At 35.3% G+C, this 22198-nt stretch overlaps 1 protein-coding gene and 1 long non-coding RNA gene across 7 annotated transcripts in view; one reads left to right on the top strand and one right to left on the bottom strand.

The window, feature by feature from the left end:
* The window catches only part of LOC123587530, a 40328-nt gene extending 33628 nt beyond the window's left edge, over positions 1–6700 (top strand). Inside the window, exon 2 of the long non-coding RNA XR_006707354.1 lies at positions 6580–6700. This is a non-coding gene — a long non-coding RNA (uncharacterized LOC123587530). The remainder of the gene's footprint in view (positions 1–6579) is intronic.
* CD3H18orf63 (chromosome D3 C18orf63 homolog) overlaps positions 1–22198 on the bottom strand; it is a 58060-nt gene that overhangs the window by 34704 nt on the left and 1158 nt on the right. For 5 of the 6 annotated variants that reach the window (XR_006707352.1, XR_006707351.1, XR_006707350.1 and 2 more), the window contains exons 2-10: positions 21406–21574; positions 19585–19663; positions 17746–17802; positions 15532–15643; positions 14911–14952; positions 13271–13347; positions 7725–7834; positions 6577–6673; positions 4763–4816 (exon numbers count right to left, since the gene is read on the bottom strand). Coding sequence is in view for 2 of the 6 variants with exons in the window: in XM_045457322.1 (XP_045313278.1) it covers positions 4763–4816; positions 6577–6673; positions 7725–7834; positions 13271–13347; positions 14911–14952; positions 15532–15643; positions 17746–17802; positions 19585–19663; positions 21406–21539 (762 nt within the window). In the remaining 4 variants the exon portion in view is untranslated. Of the gene's footprint in view, positions 1–4110; positions 4817–6576; positions 6674–7724; positions 7835–13270; positions 13348–14910; positions 14953–15531; positions 15644–17745; positions 17803–19584; positions 19664–21405; positions 21575–22198 lie in introns of those variants that run through there. The other variant, XM_045457323.1, reaches the window with a different exon arrangement.

Raw genomic sequence — 22198 nt, 5'->3', positions numbered from 1 at the left:
GGGTTGAAGAACTAAGCCATTTTTTGACCCTTAGGTTTCATAAACTATAGTAACTTTTAAACAACATACCTACTACTTGAGATTCCAAAAGAAAAACTTGTTCTAAGCAGATTCATATAAGAATAGATTACTTGTATTCTGACATAAAACTTACATAGAATATGTGTCTGAAATATGCTTATATTCACACCCTGTTTTGTTTTCACCTGTGTTAGGAACATACATCTGATGAAAATAACTTCCAAGGACTTGTTTTGCCCCCTAGCTTGTCAATGTATTATTTCCTCATTCTTTCAACTTCTAAAATAAATAGCCCAAAGGGTGAAACCTCTAGGTTTATATTCAAAATTTATAAAAAGACTACAAAAAAGTACTATGTAAATAGCAGATGAGATCATAAATAATTCATAGAGCTTAAAATACTTAAATGGTCAAAAACCAAAGCTTTATGAGGTCATAGCTGAACAAAAATCATATGCTTTACTACATTATCATCATTATTCTGCCACGTATCACTGGCAAATGTGGCTAAGTTGACTTTTAACTTCTAGAACTCTACATACAATTTACATAACTTGATGCATTAACATAAAGTGTAGAGGAAAACCAAAAGCCTTAACCTATATTTAGATATGAATAGATGTCATTTAATGGAGTCCTAGAATTAAGGTCATGATTAAATGAAACTTGAGGACTGACTGAAATGACTGATCAAATGTGTTTTATTAAAATCTGGTTCTGTGTACTACACCACCTGAGTGTTTCTTGATTAAAGTTGAACCATATGAGTGAAGTCATATGATATTTGTCTTTCTCTGACTAATTTTGCTTTAAGAGACAAAACAGATGAACATAAGGGAAGGGAAACAAAAATAATATAAAAACAGGGAGGGGGACAAAACATAAGAGACTCTTAAATATGGAGAACAAACAGAGGGGTTGTGGGAGTGGGGATGGGCTTAAATGGGAAGGGGCATTAAGGAATCTATTCCTGAAATCATTGTTGTACTATAGGTTAACTAATTTGGATGTAAGTTAAAAAAAAAATTAAAAAGAAAAGTTGAACCAGAATTCAGTTAAGCTTAGATCTAACCACAGGCTTGTAGGAAATATGAGGTTTAGAAGAATATGTTAACTTCAAATGACATGACCTAAGAAAGCAACAGTCAGTTCCAGAATATGGTACATTCTCCAGGGCAAATGGTCCAGTTCTTCCAGCAAATAACTGACATAAATAAAAGGAAAGTGGGGAAGGGGGTTGTAATATTATAGAATAAAAGAGACTTAAGAGATAACAACCAAATGAAATTACGTGGACCTTGACTGGATTATGATTTAAACAAAACCTCTAAAATTAATCTTTGAGATTAATAGGGAATTGTAATATGGGCTGATACTACACGATACTAAAGAATTATTGGATAATTTTTTAAAAGCTCCTGTCAGATAGAAATGCATACTAAAGTATTTACAGATGAAACAACATCACATGTTGGGTTCCTTTTTTTTTTTTTTTTAAGTTTATTTATTTATTTATTTTGAGAGATAGAGAGAAAGAGAGAGAGAGAGAGAGAGAGAGAAAGTGTGAGTTTGGGGAGGGGGAGAGAGTCCCAAGTAGTCTCCACCCCATCAGCATGGAGCCTGATGCAGAGCTTGAACCCACAAACTGTGAGATCATGACCTGAGCTGAAGTCGGATGCTTAACTGACTGAGTCATCCAGAAGTCCCACATCTTGGGTTTCTTTTAAAATAATACTCCAGTTTACTCCCCACCCAAAAATATATCAAAGAAGAGATAGATGCTAGACATATGAGAGTTTGTTATAGTAATTTCTTTTACCTATCTTTGAGAATTTCAATCGGTTTATTAAAAAAAATCCAGTCTGGTAAAGCACTCCCGTTAATTTAATGTTTTAAAAAGTCAGCTGAGTTTTATCAAATAGTCTGATCAATTTATTTTTTACTTAAAAACATTTTTTTAGGGGCGCCTGGGTGGCTCAGTTAGTTGAGTGTCCGACTTCGGCTCAGGTCATGATCTCACAGTTCGTGGGTTCAAGCCCCATGTCAGGCTCTGTGCTGACAGCTCGGAGCCTGGAGCCTGCCTCCGATTCTGTGTCTCCCTGTCTCTCTGCCCCTCCCCCGCTCATGCTCACTCTCTCTCTCTCAAAAATGAATAAACATTAAAAAAAATTTTTTTTTTTAATGTTTATTCATTTTTGAGAGACAGAGACACAAAGTTGCGGATGTGGGGAGGGGCAGGGAGAGAGGGAGACACAGAATCAAAAGCAGGCTCCAGGCTCTGAGCTGTCAGCACAGAGTTCAAGGCAGGGCCTAATCCTATAACTGTGAGATCATGACCTAAGCCAAAGTCGGACACTTAACCGACATGGGGACTGAGCCACCTAGGTACCACTATTTTCTATTTTTTAAACTTCCACATTTTAGACTACCTGAATCTTAGAGCTAACATGTGGTGTAGCAATAACAGGAACTAACATTTACTGAGAGCTGAGTACAAGGAACAGTTCTAAGTATTATCTGATCCTAAAGCAAAAAACAAAATACCGCAAAGTACCGTGAAGGACATGGTGACATGTTGCTCAGGTCCCCTTCACAGAAGGGCTGCTGCCCCCACTCCTGGGAGTTGGCCCCTGCATGGGCCAACCTACCTCATCTTAGGACATGCCAGTCCCCGTGTGGTGCAAATGCAGTGGCAGACGGAGGAGGAGGCACAAAGGTCTGGCTATTTGGATGATAAAAAACCACCATGATGAGCTGTTTTAGCCTTAGAGCTCCTCAGAAGATTGGCCAAGGCTACCTGCTACCTGCTTTGCTTTTGACTTCTCCCTTGACCCCATGTTCTTCCATCCTCACTTTCTGCAAGTGTTCCAGGTTCAGCCCCAGTAAACATCACATGCATAGACTCCAGAGTCAGCTTCCTAGAGAGCCCAATTTGCAACAGATGTTATTATCACCACCACTACCATGCCTTGTTTTACAAGGCAACTGAGGCACAAGGAGATCAAATAACTTGCCTAAGCTTATGCACATAGTAAGGGTTCCTAGAGCCAGAGCTCTTAACCACAGATGTAAACTTTTCCCGGTTTTGTGACTAAGAATCTGCCTCGGGGGTTTCAGTTCTAATTCTGCAATGTATTTAACTGTGTGGCTTTGGTTAAATTACTTGGATGCTCTGAGCTTCAGTTTCTTCTGCAAAACTTGGAAAACAATTCTTTATTCCAAGACTGTGTTTTTATGATTAAGATGAAATAATACACATAAAAGCAGCTGGCACACAGAAGGCACTCAATAAAACTGAGAATGATAAATTCTTATTGTCAAGAGGAATATAAAGACCAGGGTTTCCAATTAAGTGTTGTTTTACATTGAAAAAGAAAATTTGAACAAGTATACTGTCCAGATTCACTATTTCTAAAACAGACATGGGATGGAAATAATTAAGTATTCAATAAATATATCCAATAAAAACGCATTATGTAATGACGTATTTTCTTTTTAATTCCACAGATACGGACTTGGCCAGCAACTAAACTTCTAAAAATGTTATGTCCGGGCAAAACTTAAGATTCATTATCATAAGGATGTCAATTGGAATTTGTTCACTCACATTCTTTTCTTCGAAAATGGCCTTGTCTATTGGCCCTGATATCTAAATGGGCTGCCATGTTTTTACACCATTTACATGAGGTGTCCCTGACTCAAGGATACCAAATCCCCATGCTCACCAGGGACAGAAAGCGCAGCCTGGTCTGAAAAGATAAATGGGGACTATCAGATACTAGCGCTGGCAAATTTTAGTTGAGGATTATAAGAGAATGACAATAGAAACAAAAACTGAAAAAATGCCATGAGCCACAGCAAGTCAATGCCATGTGAAACCTGAAATCATTGGAGCAGTGGAAACTACAATAAACAGAGGACACAGTGAACCAAGAAAAGAGATTAAGCAGACAATACAAATATTCATATAATTCATATTACAATTCAGACTACTCAAATTGTTCAAACTTTCTTCTTTCCCTTTTATGAAAACACAATTATCATTTATAAGAAAGATCATTGTTGAAACTTTTTAAATTAAGTTTCCTTATATTTGTTTCTCAAAAACTTCCCTTTCAATTTTGTTATCTGTTGACAAAGAAATCATATTCTGGCGAGTGTAAAGATAGCCCAGAATACTTTCTTCATCAGTATTACTTAATTGCTGGTACTTCTTCACAAGATTTCACTTCCCGTATCCTCTCACAATGAAAACGTTATTGAATTAATTCGATTTCTGTAAACAGAATTATACAAAGGCTTTTTTCATCAACCAGACTCAAATGAAGTGGCAATTCAAAGTAAACTTGGATTTGTATGAGGCGAATGTTTCCAAACTATACTATAAGATCATTTATTTATTGAAAAAAAAAAAAAAAACTTTCAGTGAACATCTATTTTGTACCAGGTACTTGGTATAAGAAAATGAGTATGATATTTGTCCTCCAGGAGTTCACGCTAAATTAGAATAGACCAGTAAGCAACTATTACTATATTGCTATGTTAAATACAGTAATAACAATAAATGTCAGTGACAAATGATCAAGTACAATCACATCGAATAGCATTAGGGAAACACTGACCTGAGAGAAAAGAATTCTAGCACAATGGGCTAGGTAGTCCCTCACAGAGAGCAAGAGATCCAAGTAAGACAGGTGCATACTAAGTCCTGGAAAACTCAGTAGGATATGAAATCTCTTACCTGTACATGAGGCTTCATTAGTTCTTGTGTGTAGTAGCATGGTTTCGTTGTCATCTTTATGGGAAAGCCACATATATGAGGCAGTTTAGATTTTAAATCTGAAAGGAAACTTTGCAACACACCTTCCAAATCTACTCTTGGAAAGAACTGTATAGGCTGACTTCTGATGCAGCTGAGAGGGTATCTGACCAATGTTAACGAATAATAGAACAGTTTTTGTACTTAAGAGAGAGCAATTTCTATGGAATTAAAAAGTAATTACAATAGTAACTGTTAAAAGGCACACATAACTAAATCCTATTTTATACATTTCTTATTTCATATTTTCCAAAGGTAAAAGTATGTTTTATCACAGGGATCTTGATTCCTTCTATTTTAACACTCCAGACTGCTTATTGTGTCCTTATTACAGAGCTGGCAGACTAAGATATTCCAAAAATGATTTATAACAAAGACACTATGACCTTTACAGATTACAAAAATAAGTATTTATAATAAACAATAAACAGGTTGCATCTCCAAATGCCGTAAAAATTCGGTACAGAGAAACAACACATACAGATTGTATTCAAGCTCCAAAAGCAGATCTTTCAGAAAAGTGGTTACTTTTCTAATGAAAAATATTCTGAGAACTTGGAACAATGTCTTTGCATCTAATGAAAGGGAGCAGTTGATCTCTGTCAGCCTCAATTTTACATTAAGATTTGGGTTAGGAAGTGTAGAATGCAGAAAGAGAACATTATGGCTCTTCCTTCTTCCAGTCTGAAACTCTAGCAGGTCGGAATACAGAGACAGGAATGTGAAATCAGTATCAATTACAATTGAAGAGTTTCACCTGAACACATGTAATTATTATTAAATTTAAAATAATGTTAAGGGGGCGCCTGGGTGGCGCAGTCGGTTAAGCGTCCGACTTCAGCCAGGTCACGATCTCGCGGTCCGTGAGTTCGAGCCCCGCATCGGGCTCTGGGCTGATGGCTCAGAGCCTGGAGCCTGTTTCCGATTCTGTGTCTCCCTCTCTCTCTGCCCCTCCCCTGTTCATGCTCTGTCTCTCTCTGTCCCAAAAATAAATAAACGTTGAAAAAAAAAATTAAAAAAAAAAAAATAATGTTAAGAAAGACATTTTCTTAAATCATTCAGGTGCATTAAGTGCAAGTGAGATCCTCTAAATTTTGCCTGTGAGATGAAATAATCTTCCAAAAAGAAAAATCTCTGTTAAAAGACAAATTCTTTTAATTCCACCCTTTCAGTAATATCCAAAATGCCACTGGAGGGAGCCCCTGACTAAGGAGAATTCTAGGGTTATTTTCTAGGATTATTTACTGTCTACTAGCAATCATGTAAACATTTTTCTAGGCACTCTGAAGTTCCTTTTGTTGCCTAAAATGTTGCAATGGCGTTTAAGAGAATAAATATCATTATTAAGCTCATCCTTAATTTAAAAAAACTAAGGAAAACAAGAAACACTCAAGCAGAAGAAAAAGAAGTTAGAGGGGAAAGCAGTTTCATTTGGATGCAGAGAAGATTGAAAAGGATGATGTACATCAGGGCCAGAAGCAAGACTGGATCATGAGGCTGGCAGGGGGCTTCTGTTATACATGATGTGTAAAGGATATGTGAAGATCCTTTCTCCTATCATTTTGAAGTAGACGCTGCAGTATATTTTAATATTTCCACAATCTTCTGGAAGTTTATAGCCATACTGAAAATTAAGAACCAAGCTGAAATTCTCTCAAGAGAAAGCTAAACTTGGGTTAAATCATAAGAAGCAAAATCAAATAGCTTCTAACATAATATACGTTTCTATTCCTTACCAGGTCATCCCAGTGCATCTGGAAATCTTCATATGAATGAAAAGGACAGTCAGGGGGAATGGTGTGAAGAATACTTATTATTTGTCCCCTTTTCATACTATGAAAAATAAGAGTTGATAAAATATTCTTGGATATCATTTTATTTAACTATGTAACTTAATTTAGGGAGTATTTAAAAAGATTTAGCAACTCTCTTTACATAAGTAAAAACTAATCATTTGCTCTTAGTTCCTAACACACACTGTAGTAAATCTCAACAACCAGAATTGTTAGGAAAAAGTGAAATTGAATTGATACAAACAACATGCCAGTTATAAACACAAAATAATGACTAATAAAATGTTGCCACACAGAAGCATGCCTATAACTGTTAGACATTAGGGAAAAGTCTATTAAGAGTTGAATGAATCAGAGTCAAACCCGTGTTCCCTATCTACCTCTTCCCTGCTTTGATGATTAAATTATCATGCATATTCTCTTAGTTAATTAAAGTTCTTTTTCCTAAGCAGGTTAAAATTTCATCCCAATAGTCCTATTTATATAAATAATAAGCCATTTTCCCCTACAGATGGTACAATCTTAAAAAACAGCTCATGGGGCGCCTGGGTGGCGCAGTCGGTTAAGCGTCTGACTTCAGCCAGGTCACGATCTCGCGGTCCGTGAGTTCGAGCCCCGCGTCAGGCTCTGGGCTGATGGCTCAGAGCCTGGAGCCTGTTTCCGATTCTGTGTCTCCCTCTCTCTCTGCCCCTCCCCCGTTCATGCTCTGTCTCTCTCTGTCCCAAAAATAAATAAACGTTGAAAAAAAAAAAAAAAAAAAACAGCTCATGTCAAATGATAATGAATCGTTAATTATACGTAAAATTTATAAGGTTTTATTGATATTATAATAGTTGTAATTTCATAATGAGCTATCTAGAAATTTTACTTTTGTAAAAATTACATTTAACAAAAATTTAAGTGTATAATAAAATTATTTTACTAATTTGATAAAGGAAATTGATGACTTCTGCAAGTATGACAACACTTTTCAAGTTACAAGTCAGTTTCAAAAATTCCTTTATACTTTTGTACACATTGATGTCGAAGCAAAATGAGAGAGAACCACTACACCTTGGACCCACCCCAGATGCTACAAATTGAAATCTCACCTTGGCAAAACGTAGCACCAGTTGCTTAAAATTGAATGTCCTTCAATGATGGCATTCTTGTTAGTATCAAAATCCTTTATAACACTCTGAGAAATATCAAATTCTCTTAGCTTTTAATAGAAATAAGATTTAATGCATTAGTCCTCAAAAGATTTTGTGAAACAAAAGGAACATTAAAAAACACATATCTCACACACATGTGCACACAGTCAATTACAAAGTCGTGTTACAGGCTTGGTTACGTTGGAGGTGCATGGCACCTCACATAATGCAATCAGTGTTTCAGTTCACCCTGCTTCTCTCTATACAACATATCACGTATTTTATGCTTTCTCTCACTTTCCAACCCCAATGCCTATCTTGTACTTATTTCAAGTGGTTTTCAATGTTTTGATGATGTTAGTTTATAGGAAGTTGAATTCTTTCTAAAGGAAGGTATTTACATTTTGTCAGAATAGCATCTTTACTAATTTTTTCTTTACTTTAAAAAATTTTTTTAACTGGAGAATGAGTCAGAGAGTTGTTCCTCTATTTGGTCTTTGGGAGGGAGAGCCAATACTCAACTCTCCTTCTGTATCCTTTATCTCCTGGAATGCTTTTCCTCTGGTCCTCAGGTGCCCTATCTGCAGGGTATTTAAGCTTATAGTTTGCCAAGAATTCTTCATTTACATTTCCTCACCCTCTGGGACATTTTAATACAGTGAGTCAAAGATAAGGAGGGACTTCGTTGAAGTGAAGAATAAAGTATTAATGTCCTCCTAAGAGGACAGTGTATTAGGGTCAGAGAGAATGGTTCATAATTTCATAATCCCTCATCCCCTTTTTAACATATCATCATACAGCTTTTGGGAAATAATGGCCTAACTTCATTCTCTACTGCTTTTCACTAAACTTCAACTAAACAGGCCAATTTTTTTGTTGTTGCCTAGACAGGTCATAACAATACACTTGCTGAAAGCATTGCCCTTACTCTGATTTATCTGAGTTCTACCAGTAAAAGCCTTATAGGTCTAGAGTCAGACCCATCTCCTTTATGTTCAGTGATTGATCCTTCTCTGAATTCTGACAGCATTTATTTATTTATTTTTTTAAAAAAAATTTTTTTTTTTCAACGTTTATTTATTTTTGGGACAGAGGGAGACACAGCATGAATGGGGGAAGGGCAGAGAGAGAGGGAGACACGGAATTGGAAACAGGCTCCAGGCTCTGAGCCATCAGCCCAGAGCCCGACGCGGGGCTCGAACTCACGGACCGCGAGATCGTGACCTGGCTGAAGTCGGACGCTTAACCAACTGCGCCACCCAGGCGCCCCTGACAGCATTTATTAAGACTAATGGAAATGAGGGAAGAGGGCAGAGCAGGAAAACATGAATGTAGGAACAGGAAGATAAGATGTGCTGGTTATGTTGTGAGGTAAGAGAGCAAAGACACTAAGAATGAATATTGTCCTGTGCACTGGAGATAAATCTTGCACTGTGACATACTGTGCTTAAGAGATGAGTTGTCTAATCTGTGACAAAAGAAAGGATGGTCAGTACTGGGATGCCTATGAACATCAGGAAAGACTGACTACAGGTGAATAAGTAGATTATTTGAGGGAAAACAGAACCTAAAACTGAATCCAGAGAGGACAGATATGTCCAAATGTTCACAGTTTATGGGTTCTCATATACACCCACTTACATTAGCTTGAGTTTATATTCTTCTGCCTATCTCAACACTATTCAGAGACCCAAGAAAATTGCTGCAGAGATGTCCACGGTACCAGCACTTAAGGTCTATATTGGATTTTCTCAACACAGATTTTTCTGAAGACTGGAAAACTACCCAAGTGTTCACCATACATACCCCCCCCCCAAAGACATTTAACCTCTTGTATGTATTTACTTAACAAATATTTATAACATGTCCTTATGTGAACAGACCTTCACTAACAAGAAAGTACTTGGTAAATATCACTTCTTCCTTATAACACCAATCTAAAGAATTTGGACTTTATTTTCTCTAAGCAATGTTGAGATACTAGAGATATTTAGCTTGGGGCTGTCTGTTTTAGGAAGAGAACTCTGCTGACACTGTGAAGAATTAGAGAGTAAATAAGAGGAAAGGCTAGAAAAAAGGCCAATATGGAGACCAATTTTAATAGTTTGGGCAAACAAGAGGGCCTAAATTAGAGCAATGGAAATGGAGAGAGAGGAAGAGATTTCAGAGATCAAGGGAGGCTTTAATGGCTCATTGGATACAGGAAGCAAGAGCCAAGGATAACTCTGAAGTCTGTAGCTGGGTAACTTATTAGCTGTTGATGCCAGTAACCAAGAATAAGTACAAAGGAAGAACACAGTTGAGGCGAGGGAGGGTGACAAATAAATAATTCAGTGTTACACATAACCAAGACTGCACATCATGAGTACACTCCTGTGACAGTTTCTGAGAGGGCAAGCTGCAACTATATGAGAGTATTAGGGAGGTACCAGTGCACCAGCTCACCACTGAACTAGTTGAACCTGCTAAGGAAAAGACAGGCATGCTGAAAATGGAACCCTAGGAAATAGTAACAATTAAAGTGTGATAAGAGAAAGAAGAACCACGAATGAATGGTACGAAATTCTGGATAAAGCAATTTCAGGGAAATCAAATTTCAGATGATTTCAAGAAGGAAAGGGTAGAAAACACTAAGTTCCAAAGGTTTCAAATATGAATTCCCTCAAACATCTCCCTTTTCTCTGAACTCTAAAGTCATGTAGTTCCTACGACACTTAGTTTGATACTATATTGTCAAACATGGTTATTTAATTGTTGTATTTTTTTTCAATACATTTTAAGTATCCACTCCTGTCAGGTTCTATTGGACATACAAATCTGAGTCAAGAAACCTAAGGCTAGGTGAAGGAAGTATGATGCAGTGTAGAAGAATGAACAGAGTCAAAGGAAAAACTGTAAATCCTGAATCTCTTTCTTACTACCCTTCATGACCCAGAGCAAGTTACTTAACCTCTGTCCCAATTCGCTTCCGTAAGGGGAATGAAAGTATAGAAAATAAACTAGAAAGGGGTGAGATGATAAACATCCTCCTCCTCACTTTTATTCCCCTCACCTGACCTATAACCAACACTAGATTTTGATAAAAGGAAAATTCAATGTAATTATCTTTTAGTCTACATGGGGAACAAAGATAAATAAGGCAAAACCAACACTCTCAAAGGGATTACAACTTAGTAGGAACACAGACATGTATGAAACCAATTTTTATAAAGGAATGTGAAAAATGCCATATCAAAAATTTAGGTACAGTGAGATTTAGAGGAGCTAATGATCAATTATAATTTAGGGAATCAATAGAACAAGTGTGCGTTGAATACATAATGTTGAGTAGAAGACAGAAGTACATCTTCCCCATTTCTGGTGTTTGCTTCCATGTTGAGAAAGCTCTAACACATATTCCTGGTATCTCCCTGCCCTTTCATTCATTCCTCCCTAGGGCAGATGGGGTGACTTACCTGGTTGATAAAATTGGGACAATTTCTTCTTCCTCCTCTTGGGAGCTGGCCTGCTGGCAAAGAGTAGTGTACTGCATTCTGTCATATTGGGGTTGGTGCCTGATCTCCCAAGGGAGCTCTGGGTTTCCACTACTCTCATACGTAGGTGGGGAATCTACTTAATTCTAGGGTTCAGATAGGCTACATTCTTTAACAACTGTTTTTTTTTTCAATAATAAACAGTGTGATATGAATTAAATAAAATGGAGACCAAACTTGAAAATTCCTTAAGCAGACAAAACCAGTTAAGCCATGCAAGTAAAACCTAATTTAGCTCATTGTATAACAAGTGAAATTTAATTTCAATTATTTCTTGTAAATACTCTAAAAATCATAAAACTTAAATTGTTTTCCAAAACAGAGTAAGAAAATAACTTTTAACCAGTTACCTGTCATTTTGAAAACTCCATTACTATAACCAATCATTATAAAGATAAAATAGTTTCCACATTTTCATTATATAAGCTGTCCTGTCACAACACCCTTCTGAGCTTCATTCCACTGTTGGCTTGAAGACTCCTGGTTCACAAATTATTCTTTTATGTGCAATAAATGCAATAAATACAACTTTAACTTATCTGATTTTACTTTTAACAGACTCCAGTTCATACAGGTTAGACCAGTATTCCATTAGGTTAGTGCCCCTTTCACTCTCAAAAGTATCCATTTTGGACCATAAATTATATTCTCATCCTAATAATAAAGGTGGTATTCTGATTTCTATATGTCTTATTCTTCTTTGTCAATCTCTAATTGATTCGAAACTCGGGTATATAAAACACAAGTATAATCTATAGAAAATTCAAAGGGCAGTAAAGCATGGTATTAGTCCTTAAGAAGCTTATTATAAATTGGCAATATGAAAAATGAATATAATTATAATAAACACACAAATAAATAAGTGAGTATGCTGCATAATAGCATGAAGGTTTAAAAGAGGCTGGGAGGTCACCATGGCTCCAAGCTTTGGGACGTTTCCTCTCAGTACGAGATATTCATGTCATGCTGCCCATTCCATTTATTTTTATGCAGGTCAGTTTCCCTATTTGCTTACACAATTCTTAAGGGCCAGAAACTAGATCTTATTTACTTTTGACTTGCCTAGTGCCTCAATATAACAGGTAATCAAAAAATTAAAGAGAAATATGATTGGAGTAGCATTGGAGCTGGCTCTTAAAATATGAGTATGATCTATAACTAATCAGAGGGTCACTCTAAGCAAAGGAGGAGTCATCTGTCTCAACTTGGACACTACTGACACTTTGGGCTGGATAACTCTTTGTTAGGGTGGAGTTATAGTGATATCCCATGCACTATAGGATTTTTTAGCAGCATCCCTGACCTCAAACCACTAAACGCCAGTAGCAACACAACTCTCCCCCTATGTCATAATCAAATTTTTCTCCAGACATTACCAAATATCTCCTGGGGAGCAAAATCATTCATTTCCTTCTCTACCCCCCCTCTACCGAGAACCACTGAAACAGAAGAAAGAAAATAATATTTATTGAGTTACTATTAATCTGTAAGTGTCTATGTTGGGTGTTATGAGAATTAGTAAAACAAAAGACATATCCTTCTACTAGGAAGGCAAAAACCGTTATAAGAAAATAGATGCAAAAAAAATGCTACTAGAATGCTAATGAGGGGATATGATATTTAGTATGAACTGAAACAGTGCTTTTAATATTTGGAGGTGAAAACAGAGGCAAGTAGTGAATGCTGAGGCAAGGGAGGGTTGTAGAGAGTCTTGAAAGTCATCTAAAGAGATTTTTTGAACAAGAAAATATGATTAAATCTGTGTTAAACTGACAGTAAGTTGTTTTCTTTGAGTAAAAGATTTAGAACAATATCAATATATTAAGCATTTAATACTATGGATATTGATAATAAAAAGCTCTTATCACTCTTCTTATTAAAAACTAAAATCTACTAGCATGTTGGTAATAATAATAGTACACTAAGTATATAATAAATCTAGTAAATTATAGAAATCAAAATATGTGGTACCTCAGGTGGTGGCAGTCTGATTGTGTAAGCTTCTATACTTAGACAAACTTGAGTTTCAGTTACATTGATGTCTAATACTGAAAATAAAATATTTAACTGTGAATTTTATGGAACTATTACCCCATTTTATCAAGTTAACTATTTTACTAATGAAAGAAAGGACTTTAACTTAATTTATCCACGTTAGAAACTCAGTTAAGAATATGTATTTTTTCCTCACGTGGTAAAATTTTTAAAAATCACCATATAATATTTGAGAGTCTACAGATGAGACAGAGGCCTGAAACAACACTGATATATGGGCATGTATGTGTTGAGGGGTCATAGGGCAGGGTTCCAATAAAACAGCGAGTCATCCTACAGTTGAGTGAAAAATTCAATAAATACCTTTTACAAGCCTCATGTCTATTATTATATATTATATGTGAAAAATGGACACTGTCTTCTTAAATCAGGAGAGGTACCATGCCGAGCTCCTGACTTCATAGTCTTTTCCTAACAAATGCTTATCAATATGCCAGCAGATAAAATACAGATTTCATAGAGACCCAAAGCTTCTACCTTGCTTTCTATAATTAAAATTACTTATGGAAGTCAGAGAGTGGTTATCTTGGGAAGGGGTAGTACCTGGATGAAAGCATGAGGGGATTTCCAGGGAACTGGTTATGTTCTGTTTCTTGATCTGAGAACTGGTTATGAGGATATGTGTAGTCTGTGAAAATCCGATGAGCTATATACACTTAACAATTTGTCAGTTTTGCTGTAGAATATTACATTTGGTAAAACTAAAAGAAAAACTGTAATACAAGAGTGAGGGATTTTGCTCTCCTAAACTTTTCTCTTTAATCTCTGGCAGCTATAGTCTCTTGACAGTGGGGATGAAACTGAATTTCTGTAATGAACCCATTTGTCCAGAGCTAGAGCACAGCGACTGCCACTGTCCAACTTAAAAATAAAACCAGTGCAAGGAAGGCAAATAGGCTTCAGCCTGAAAGTTAACTCAAAGCGAATAGTTTTGGATTAGAGGTGCTAGCTCAGGATTTAAGGCGATGAACAAATTGTGGTGAAAGCTACCATGATTGATCAATGTCTCCTTGGATTTAGGATTTCCACCTCTCTGCTCTCTCTAGACTACTGTTTAGGAACAGGTCTACCTGCCAAACAGCCATGCTTATCAATAACAAATTAGACTGTACTGTAAACTGTGTATTTTAGATCATCTTTGTCTCTTTAGACAATCTTTCTTTACTCTTTTAAGGAGAAGAATTATGTTCTCATAAGCAATAAATCTTTTACTTACAACGATACTAACAATTTTTAATTATATGATTCTGGAAACTATACATTACAAATGCCTGTAGAATTAAATTCCTTCAGGGTCATAATTTTAACTAAGTAGAGAAATTAAAAATATAGATTTTATTACAATTAAGAGAAGTTAACTTTTTCTCTTATAGGTAAGAACATATATTTTGACCCAGAGGTGATGTCCTGGGTAAATTGTGATTATATTAACAACCGATTCAATTATGACATAACCTAATCATTGATTGTAAACCCAACAATCGGTAACATTGTTTTATTTAACAACTGTTGACCATATTAATGTTTTATCTATTGACTTCTACATTTTTACTTACCAACAGCACTTTGCTTTCCCATCTGAGAAAGAAATTCTTGTCCTTAAAAAAATTCATAGGACATGCTTTATTATTATAACTTATAAATCACGCTTGATAAATAAAATCTTTTTCTGTGTAATTATCAAAGCTAAGCAAAATATTTTAAAATGCAGTTTTACACAAAGGAATATCCGAAGACAGTTTGGAAAAAAATACAATCACTCAAAAAGTATCCAAGTTCAGAAATTCTTCTTTCTAATATTTATTTCCTGGCATAAAATACTTAGAAAATGGACAGACCTCAACACAAAATCCAGAAGAGCCTTTTGATTCCAACAATGTTGGTAATTTGTGTTCATTTTATCATAATTCTCCATAACTTACAGTTATTCCTTTCCAAACATCAAGTATTATATAATTTTTAAAAATTATTTGAAAAAACATCAGTAGGCCTCTGGATACCATCCTAAGTAAGGAGAGAACATTTATATTGTTGTGGACTTGCCTAAGAAGGCTTAGTTGGGGTGAAACTTTAAAAACTATTCCCTCAAAATGATATATCTTGAAATTTAAAATAGATGCCCATAATAGAAATAATCTAGTTCAGAAACCCCTGATGACTGAAAGAGATAAAGTCACCTTGCACCAAGAGATGGCCAGTTTTATTCCAGGCTGGAGCAAGCCTAGCCATGAGTGAGTATGAAAGGCAGTTTTGAAGAATTACAGGGATTACTCTCTGTGGAGCCTCCACCTAAACATATTAAAGAAAAAACATGGGCAAATTCACAGCAATTGGCATGCCCCTGTAAACTCAAAGAAAATGTTTGTTTAGATCACCATCAAACAAACTGGGTTATTTTGGATATGAGTTATAGTCATCACTATAGGTAATCCTATCTTGTTCTAAAGTTAAAGAAGTGTTAAAACATATTTGCTTTGAAACCAGGAAGACTACCATGCTACAATGCCCAAATTCTCCCTCCTTATCCTGGCCCAATAAACCTAAACTTTTGAACTCCTGTGCTAGGTAGGACCTTACACTTTACTTTGTATGTTGCTTTGCACAGAGGAAACCAGCCCAGAACTATACTATAATAATTTTCCTTGTTGTTCACTTTAATTCAACATCAGAAAACAATTAAATACTTACATAGGCACACATGAAACCAGCACCCTGTCTCTACTTGTAGAGAATTTTGAAAAATCACGACTTTTACTTCTGAGTAGTAAGAAGTAATAGGCTCAGATTTATCCTCCCCCTAGAATAACTAAAAAACTGGGCAAGTTATATGAAACAATGGTTCACAAGACATTGGACATCTAGCAATAAAGACGAGCAATCCTTAAGAGACAGGAAACCTACAATCACCTCCTCTGTATTGATTAAGGAGGGTTTCTAGGCTGTGGTGCAGGGAAGGAGAACCCTGGAAGAGCCATGGGTTCCCTTCATTGAGGAGCCAGCTGAGAGTCCAAGAAGCCAAGTGAGCTGGTGTTGAGGGCAAAGCATTAGAGGGAGAGAACTGAACAGAGAGCAAACTCTGAGATCAGCAGAGTCCGTCTTGAGTCATCAGCTAAGTATGGATTAGCACGTGCATGTAAGGAAAATACCCAGGGCTGAGGAAAGAACCAAGGTTGTTTTCTATACAAATATCCTTGCAAATATAGCCTAGAAGAAGATGCTGCCATTGCTTCTCTTAGCAAGACATGCCAAGGAGAATTGTCTCCCAAAGATTATTCACCCCTCATTTTTGTGACCTTTTGGTCTGGTGAATTTTCCCAGAATATAAGTAACTAATTTGCTGGCAAGGAAGAAGACCAAATCTGTTCAATTTGTTTCACAGATATTTTAATTAAGGATACTATCAATAGGACTTCAAGCAGCAGGATGAGGCCAACTTGCAACATTAAACTCAAACATGAACCCAGAGAAAGACCATATTTGGGGCCATAAAATAAGCCTCAATAAATTAAAAAAAGGTTCAAGTTATACAAAACACGCTCTCTAACTACAATTAAATTAGAAAACAATAATAGAAGTATCCTTGGAAAATCCCCAAATATATGGAAACTACATAACACATTTCTAACCCATAGTTCAAAGAAGAAATCAAAGGAGAATTAGAGAAAAAATAAAAACAAAACATATATTTTACAGAAAATCTGTAGCATTAAATGTCTCTATATTAGAAAAGAATGTTCTCAAATCAATGACCTCAGCTTCCACCTGAAGCAACTAAAACATGAAGAGTAAACTAAACCCAAAATAAGCATAAGAAAACAAATAATGAAGACCAAAATGAATATCAATGACATACAAAACAGTAAAACAACTGAGAAAATCTACAAAACCAAAAGCTTGTTTTTTGCAATCAATAAGCTTGCTAAGCCTCTAGGAAGACTGATTAGGGAGGGGGGAAAAAAAGACACATGTTACCAGTATCAGGATGAGAGAGGTAACATCACTACAGATTCTAGAGCAAAGGAAATTAAGGGAGTATTAGAAGCAACTTTATGTCAGTACAAGTGACAAGTTAGAGGAAATGAACACATTCCTTGAATTAGATAACTTGAATAGTTCTATTATCTATTAATGATATTGAAATTATAGTTAAAAACCTTCCCACAAGGAAAATGCCTGACCCTGATAATTTGATTGATGAATTTTATCAAGAATTTATGGAAGAAATAATAAAAATTCGACACAAACTTCAAAAGCCAAAAAGGCAGGTTCTTTCACATGCATGGCAATAACTTATGAGAAAGATACTTTAAGTTTTGTTTGATGACAAAAAGAAGTTGAATACAAAATCATTATAAATAGTATTTGGAATTATTATTCTCTTAAGAACTTACTTTAGCTCCATGTTTTTCAATATAGGCATTAAGTTTTCCAGCTTTATAAAATGGTATCTATAACAACAAAACAACAAAAATCCACATTTATAAAAATTACTTAAATATACTATTAAATAAAGAAATACAAAAAGAATTTAAACATTATACAGCAGAGGCCACATCATCAGGCCATCATCCTAACAGTTCCTATGTGTTGGAGAAACAAGTGATAATCGTTCTCTCCCTAAAACAGAATCTGTAGGTACATTCTCAAAGTTAAGAAAGCCTTTTTGGGAGTGATACAAACCTAGAAAAGGAAAAGGCTAATACATTTCTATAATATTTGACATCTCTCTTAACACACAGTAAATTTCTAGGCATGAATAAAGAAAATGGACACACTGTAAGATCAAGAGAAAGTTCAAAAGGCCAAAGTGCTTTAACCAACCAATGAACGACACAGAAATTCAAAGAAGATACTATTTTTAACCTAACAGATTGGCAGATATGTAAAGGCTGCTAATATCTAGTGTTTATGAGGATATGGAAATACAGGTTCTCTCAATATACTCTTTATGAAAATGCCATCCAGCACAAGCTTTTCAGAGAGTAATTTAGCATTATCTAGATTATAGTATAAAATGTATAAATGTATATAGTATAAAATGCACTGCAATCCCTCTTCTAGGAATTTAACCCATAGAAACTTCCAGACCAATAAAAATGATATAATTTCAATGATGCTTTCTGAAGCACTATAGTAGTACAACTAGAAATTCAGACGTGCATTAGAAAATATTAACTAAATTATTATACACCAATACAATAAAATATTTCACAGCCTCAACCATGAAACAGAATAACATCCAGGAGAGGCTGTTCAAGGGGAAATGGATGGCAAGTTTAAAATAGTATGTGTAATAATTCCATTTTCTACTTTAAATATAAAAAAAATTATGTATTATCTTTGTAAGAAAGCAAAACATATTTTTATATGCCTGCTTTCCTCTTAGTATTCTTGCCAAGATTAGGATGTTTGAATTTATGAGAACTCTGAAACAATGTCCTCCTTGTTCCATAAAGATTTTCAGGTAGAAAAGAACACAAATAAGAGTTATTAGTATTTACTTGTCTACGAACAGCTTATCCTTCTTAAAAATGATATCAAGAATGAAAAGATAAGATGAATATATAACCATATAACATAGAAGAAAAAATAAAGGAACTAAAAGTTTATTGATAACTTATTAATATTAATAAATGTTCATTTCACTGGATTCTGAGGAAATGAAATCTGAGAGTAAGAGGATCTTTTCTCAAAGATTTTTGACAAAAATCACAGAATAATATAATTTTTATAAAGATTTTTGGCATTTCATTATCATTCCCAGTAACATACAGCACTGGGAAAATTCATTCTAATTTTATTAAGTGTAAAAAAAAATTTTTAAAAACAGTTTCCAAATTAAAAACCCTGTCGATCTAAGTCCTTTAAAAACAATTGGACATATGTTGGAATGGGAAACTTCTTCCTTTACTTTAATGGAATTCTAAGGAAAAAAATATAAGAAATATATTAAGCCCATGCTATTTTTAAAAAATTATGCTATATTATTTTACTCATTCATAGTCTTTATCTTAGTATTTATGACAGAAAACAATATTAAAATAGAACCATGAAAATGAATTTTAAATATCAGGTATATCAAAGTTAAAGTCTATAATTGATTCACTCAAACTATAATACAGGTAATTTGGCTTCATAAACCACATTCAATTTGAGCTATAATTAATTCTCTTATCAATATTGCTCCCAATAATTAGTAATAACACTTCATAAAATTTTAAAATACTAACCGCCATCACTACCCAAATTTGGTTTAATATTCCAGGCACAGGTGATGTAAGAATATCTTGGTGCAAAAACAGCAATTGCCTGTGGAGATGAAATGTATTAATTGTAAAGTGGATTTGCCCACTGTCTGGTTTCACTTTATCAGAACATTCAGAAAGCTGCTTAGTTCTATTCAAAAGTTTACATTTCTTCTAGGGAAGGACTGTGTTACAGACTTCTGTATCTCTCCCCACACTTAACATGGTAACTTGAATATTTAGGTATTCATCCAAGATTTAAGAATGTTAGGTTCCAAATATTGATATTGATATGAAAACATGTCCCTGCATCTGAGTTTCCCAATCTCTTTCATCTGTGAACTTAGATTCCTCATTTAAAACTCCATTTCTGTCCAAGTATAGATTTGAAGATGTCTAAACATTGTTAAGAATCCAGCTCTTTTAACTTCTGTTTCTTCTGTTTTCCTTTTTTTAAGTGGTGATCAGGAGGCATTAGAGACAAGACTATAAGGATTCATGATGCTTTTCCTTTAAAAAGAAATTTTTTTCCAAGCCAAAATGAAGAGGGTGGTTGTTTCAGTTTAGCATTCAACAGCCAAATGAACTCATAACAACAATCATCACAATTCAAATTACCATCAATTTTGTTTCAAAGATCAAGGAAAAGGTGGATAAAACATGAAAGGGACTAGAAACGGAAATATGAAAAATTTCAAAATTCATCATCAGGAAAACAAACTTTAAAAGACATGAGTGTGTGTGTGGGGAGTGGGGAGGGGTTTCCTCAAAAAGTAAGATGGGCCAACCTGTTTCTCCTCAGAACGCTGGTGCAGAACCAAGTGCAGCAAGCACTTGATTTTTGCAGTGCCTGCCTTTGTCTGACATAGTGAAGTCTCCTCTCAATCTGTCCCAGCCTCTTTGTCAGCTACTGGGACTGAGTCAAGACATCCCGCTCTGTGGGCATGGTTTGAGAGTAAACAGCAGAAAATCTCAGGTTTTCCACCTATTTGTTTCCAAAAGGAGTCATAGGTAAATGTTCAATAGGTTTCAAATTACACCTTAGCAGGAAGGGTACAGGCTCCTGGATGCACTTGAGTGGGAGAATATACAAAGGGAAGAAGGAAAGTTTTGTAATTAAGAACAAAATGGGAGGACAACTCGAGAGTGTCTTCTTTATTTCTGGCTCCTAGCAATATCCTGTTTGCTCCTCTGCAAGAAAGGCAGCTACACATGTAATCTTGTCATGTATTCTAAGAGTCCTTCTTTGAGCACCTCAAACAATTTAAGGGACGAATACATGCTGCGTCCTCAGCAATCATGGAGTTATACTTTAGGCTTCAACCAAGCTGTTTTTCAGACTACCTTGGGTCAGATATTTCAAGATAGTTCTTGGAGAAACAGTCTTCAGAAGTGATCTTATGCTGACCCGAAAATTAAGAGAAACTGTCATCTGAAGTGTTTACAGTATCTCCTAAAGTGTCCATAAACAGTAGGCACTCAATAAATATTTATTAATTTCTATCTCTAAGTTTTGGGGAGTCTGATCTAATTCATCAATGTCTGTAAAAAATTTAAATTAAAAACATCACACAAGAAGTCACAAATATAAAAACTCAATAGTGTGGTATTCCATCTCAAGTATTTTAAGTCCTTCCCCAAATGTAATCCGATATACCTGGTCAGAAGAAAACCGAATTCCTTTATTTAAAACTATATACACAGATTGAGTAGAAGAGTAGTTTGCTTTAAAGGAGATACTTCTAAAACAGCACTTATAAGTCTCAAAAAATTTAGAAAGCCTCAGTCATAAAGTGTACTTTTTACCTGCACATCTTCATTTGCGTACTCCTAATCTCAGTATCTGCCACCCCATTACTCAGTATTATCCTGACAGCACAGAGTTTGTGTAAATCTGGAGATGTGATGAAGAACAATGATTGCTCCCTCGCATCATTCATATTTTCCTGTTGACTGAATGTCTCAGCTATCAGGCCTTTAAAGATAAACAACAATAAAGCAGTAATAAATTCTCTTACCAATACGGATTTAATACCAACCCACCACAGAATATTTGATATTGTGTTGGAATAAGTCAGTAAAAACAAATGAGCAGACTTCAGCATTTAAATATCACTAACATTTTATCTTTAAGAATTTTTTACCTGCTAGAACTTTTTGGTACAAGTTTTATTAAGATGTAATGCAAATAACCTCCAACTCACCTATTTATACTATACAATTCAATGGTTTTTACTGTTTGCCGTTATGCAACCATCACAGTACACATTAGAAAATTTTCATCATTTCAAAAAGATGATCTAGAATTTTAAGCCCGAAGTTTTATATCCTAAATAATTTGAATACGATAATACGAAAACCAGCTATTTAAATGCCTACTCTAATCTAGGTAGTAGATCTATTTCTATCACATTGTCTTTATTTAATAAATTTCTCTAATGTTCCTATTTTTTTAACATTTATTTGAGAGAGAGAGAGAGAGAGAGCATGAACAGGTGAGGGGCAAGGAGAGAGGGAGGCACAGAATCCAAGGCAGGCTCCAGGCTCCGAGCTGTCAGCACAGAGCCTGATGCGGGGCTCGAACTCACCAGCCGTGAGA

The sequence above is a fragment of the Leopardus geoffroyi genome, chromosome D3 (genome assembly GCF_018350155.1).
Source record: "Leopardus geoffroyi isolate Oge1 chromosome D3, O.geoffroyi_Oge1_pat1.0, whole genome shotgun sequence".
NCBI lineage: Eukaryota > Metazoa > Chordata > Mammalia > Carnivora > Felidae > Leopardus > Leopardus geoffroyi.
This window is presented reverse-complemented; position numbering and strand designations above follow the sequence as displayed.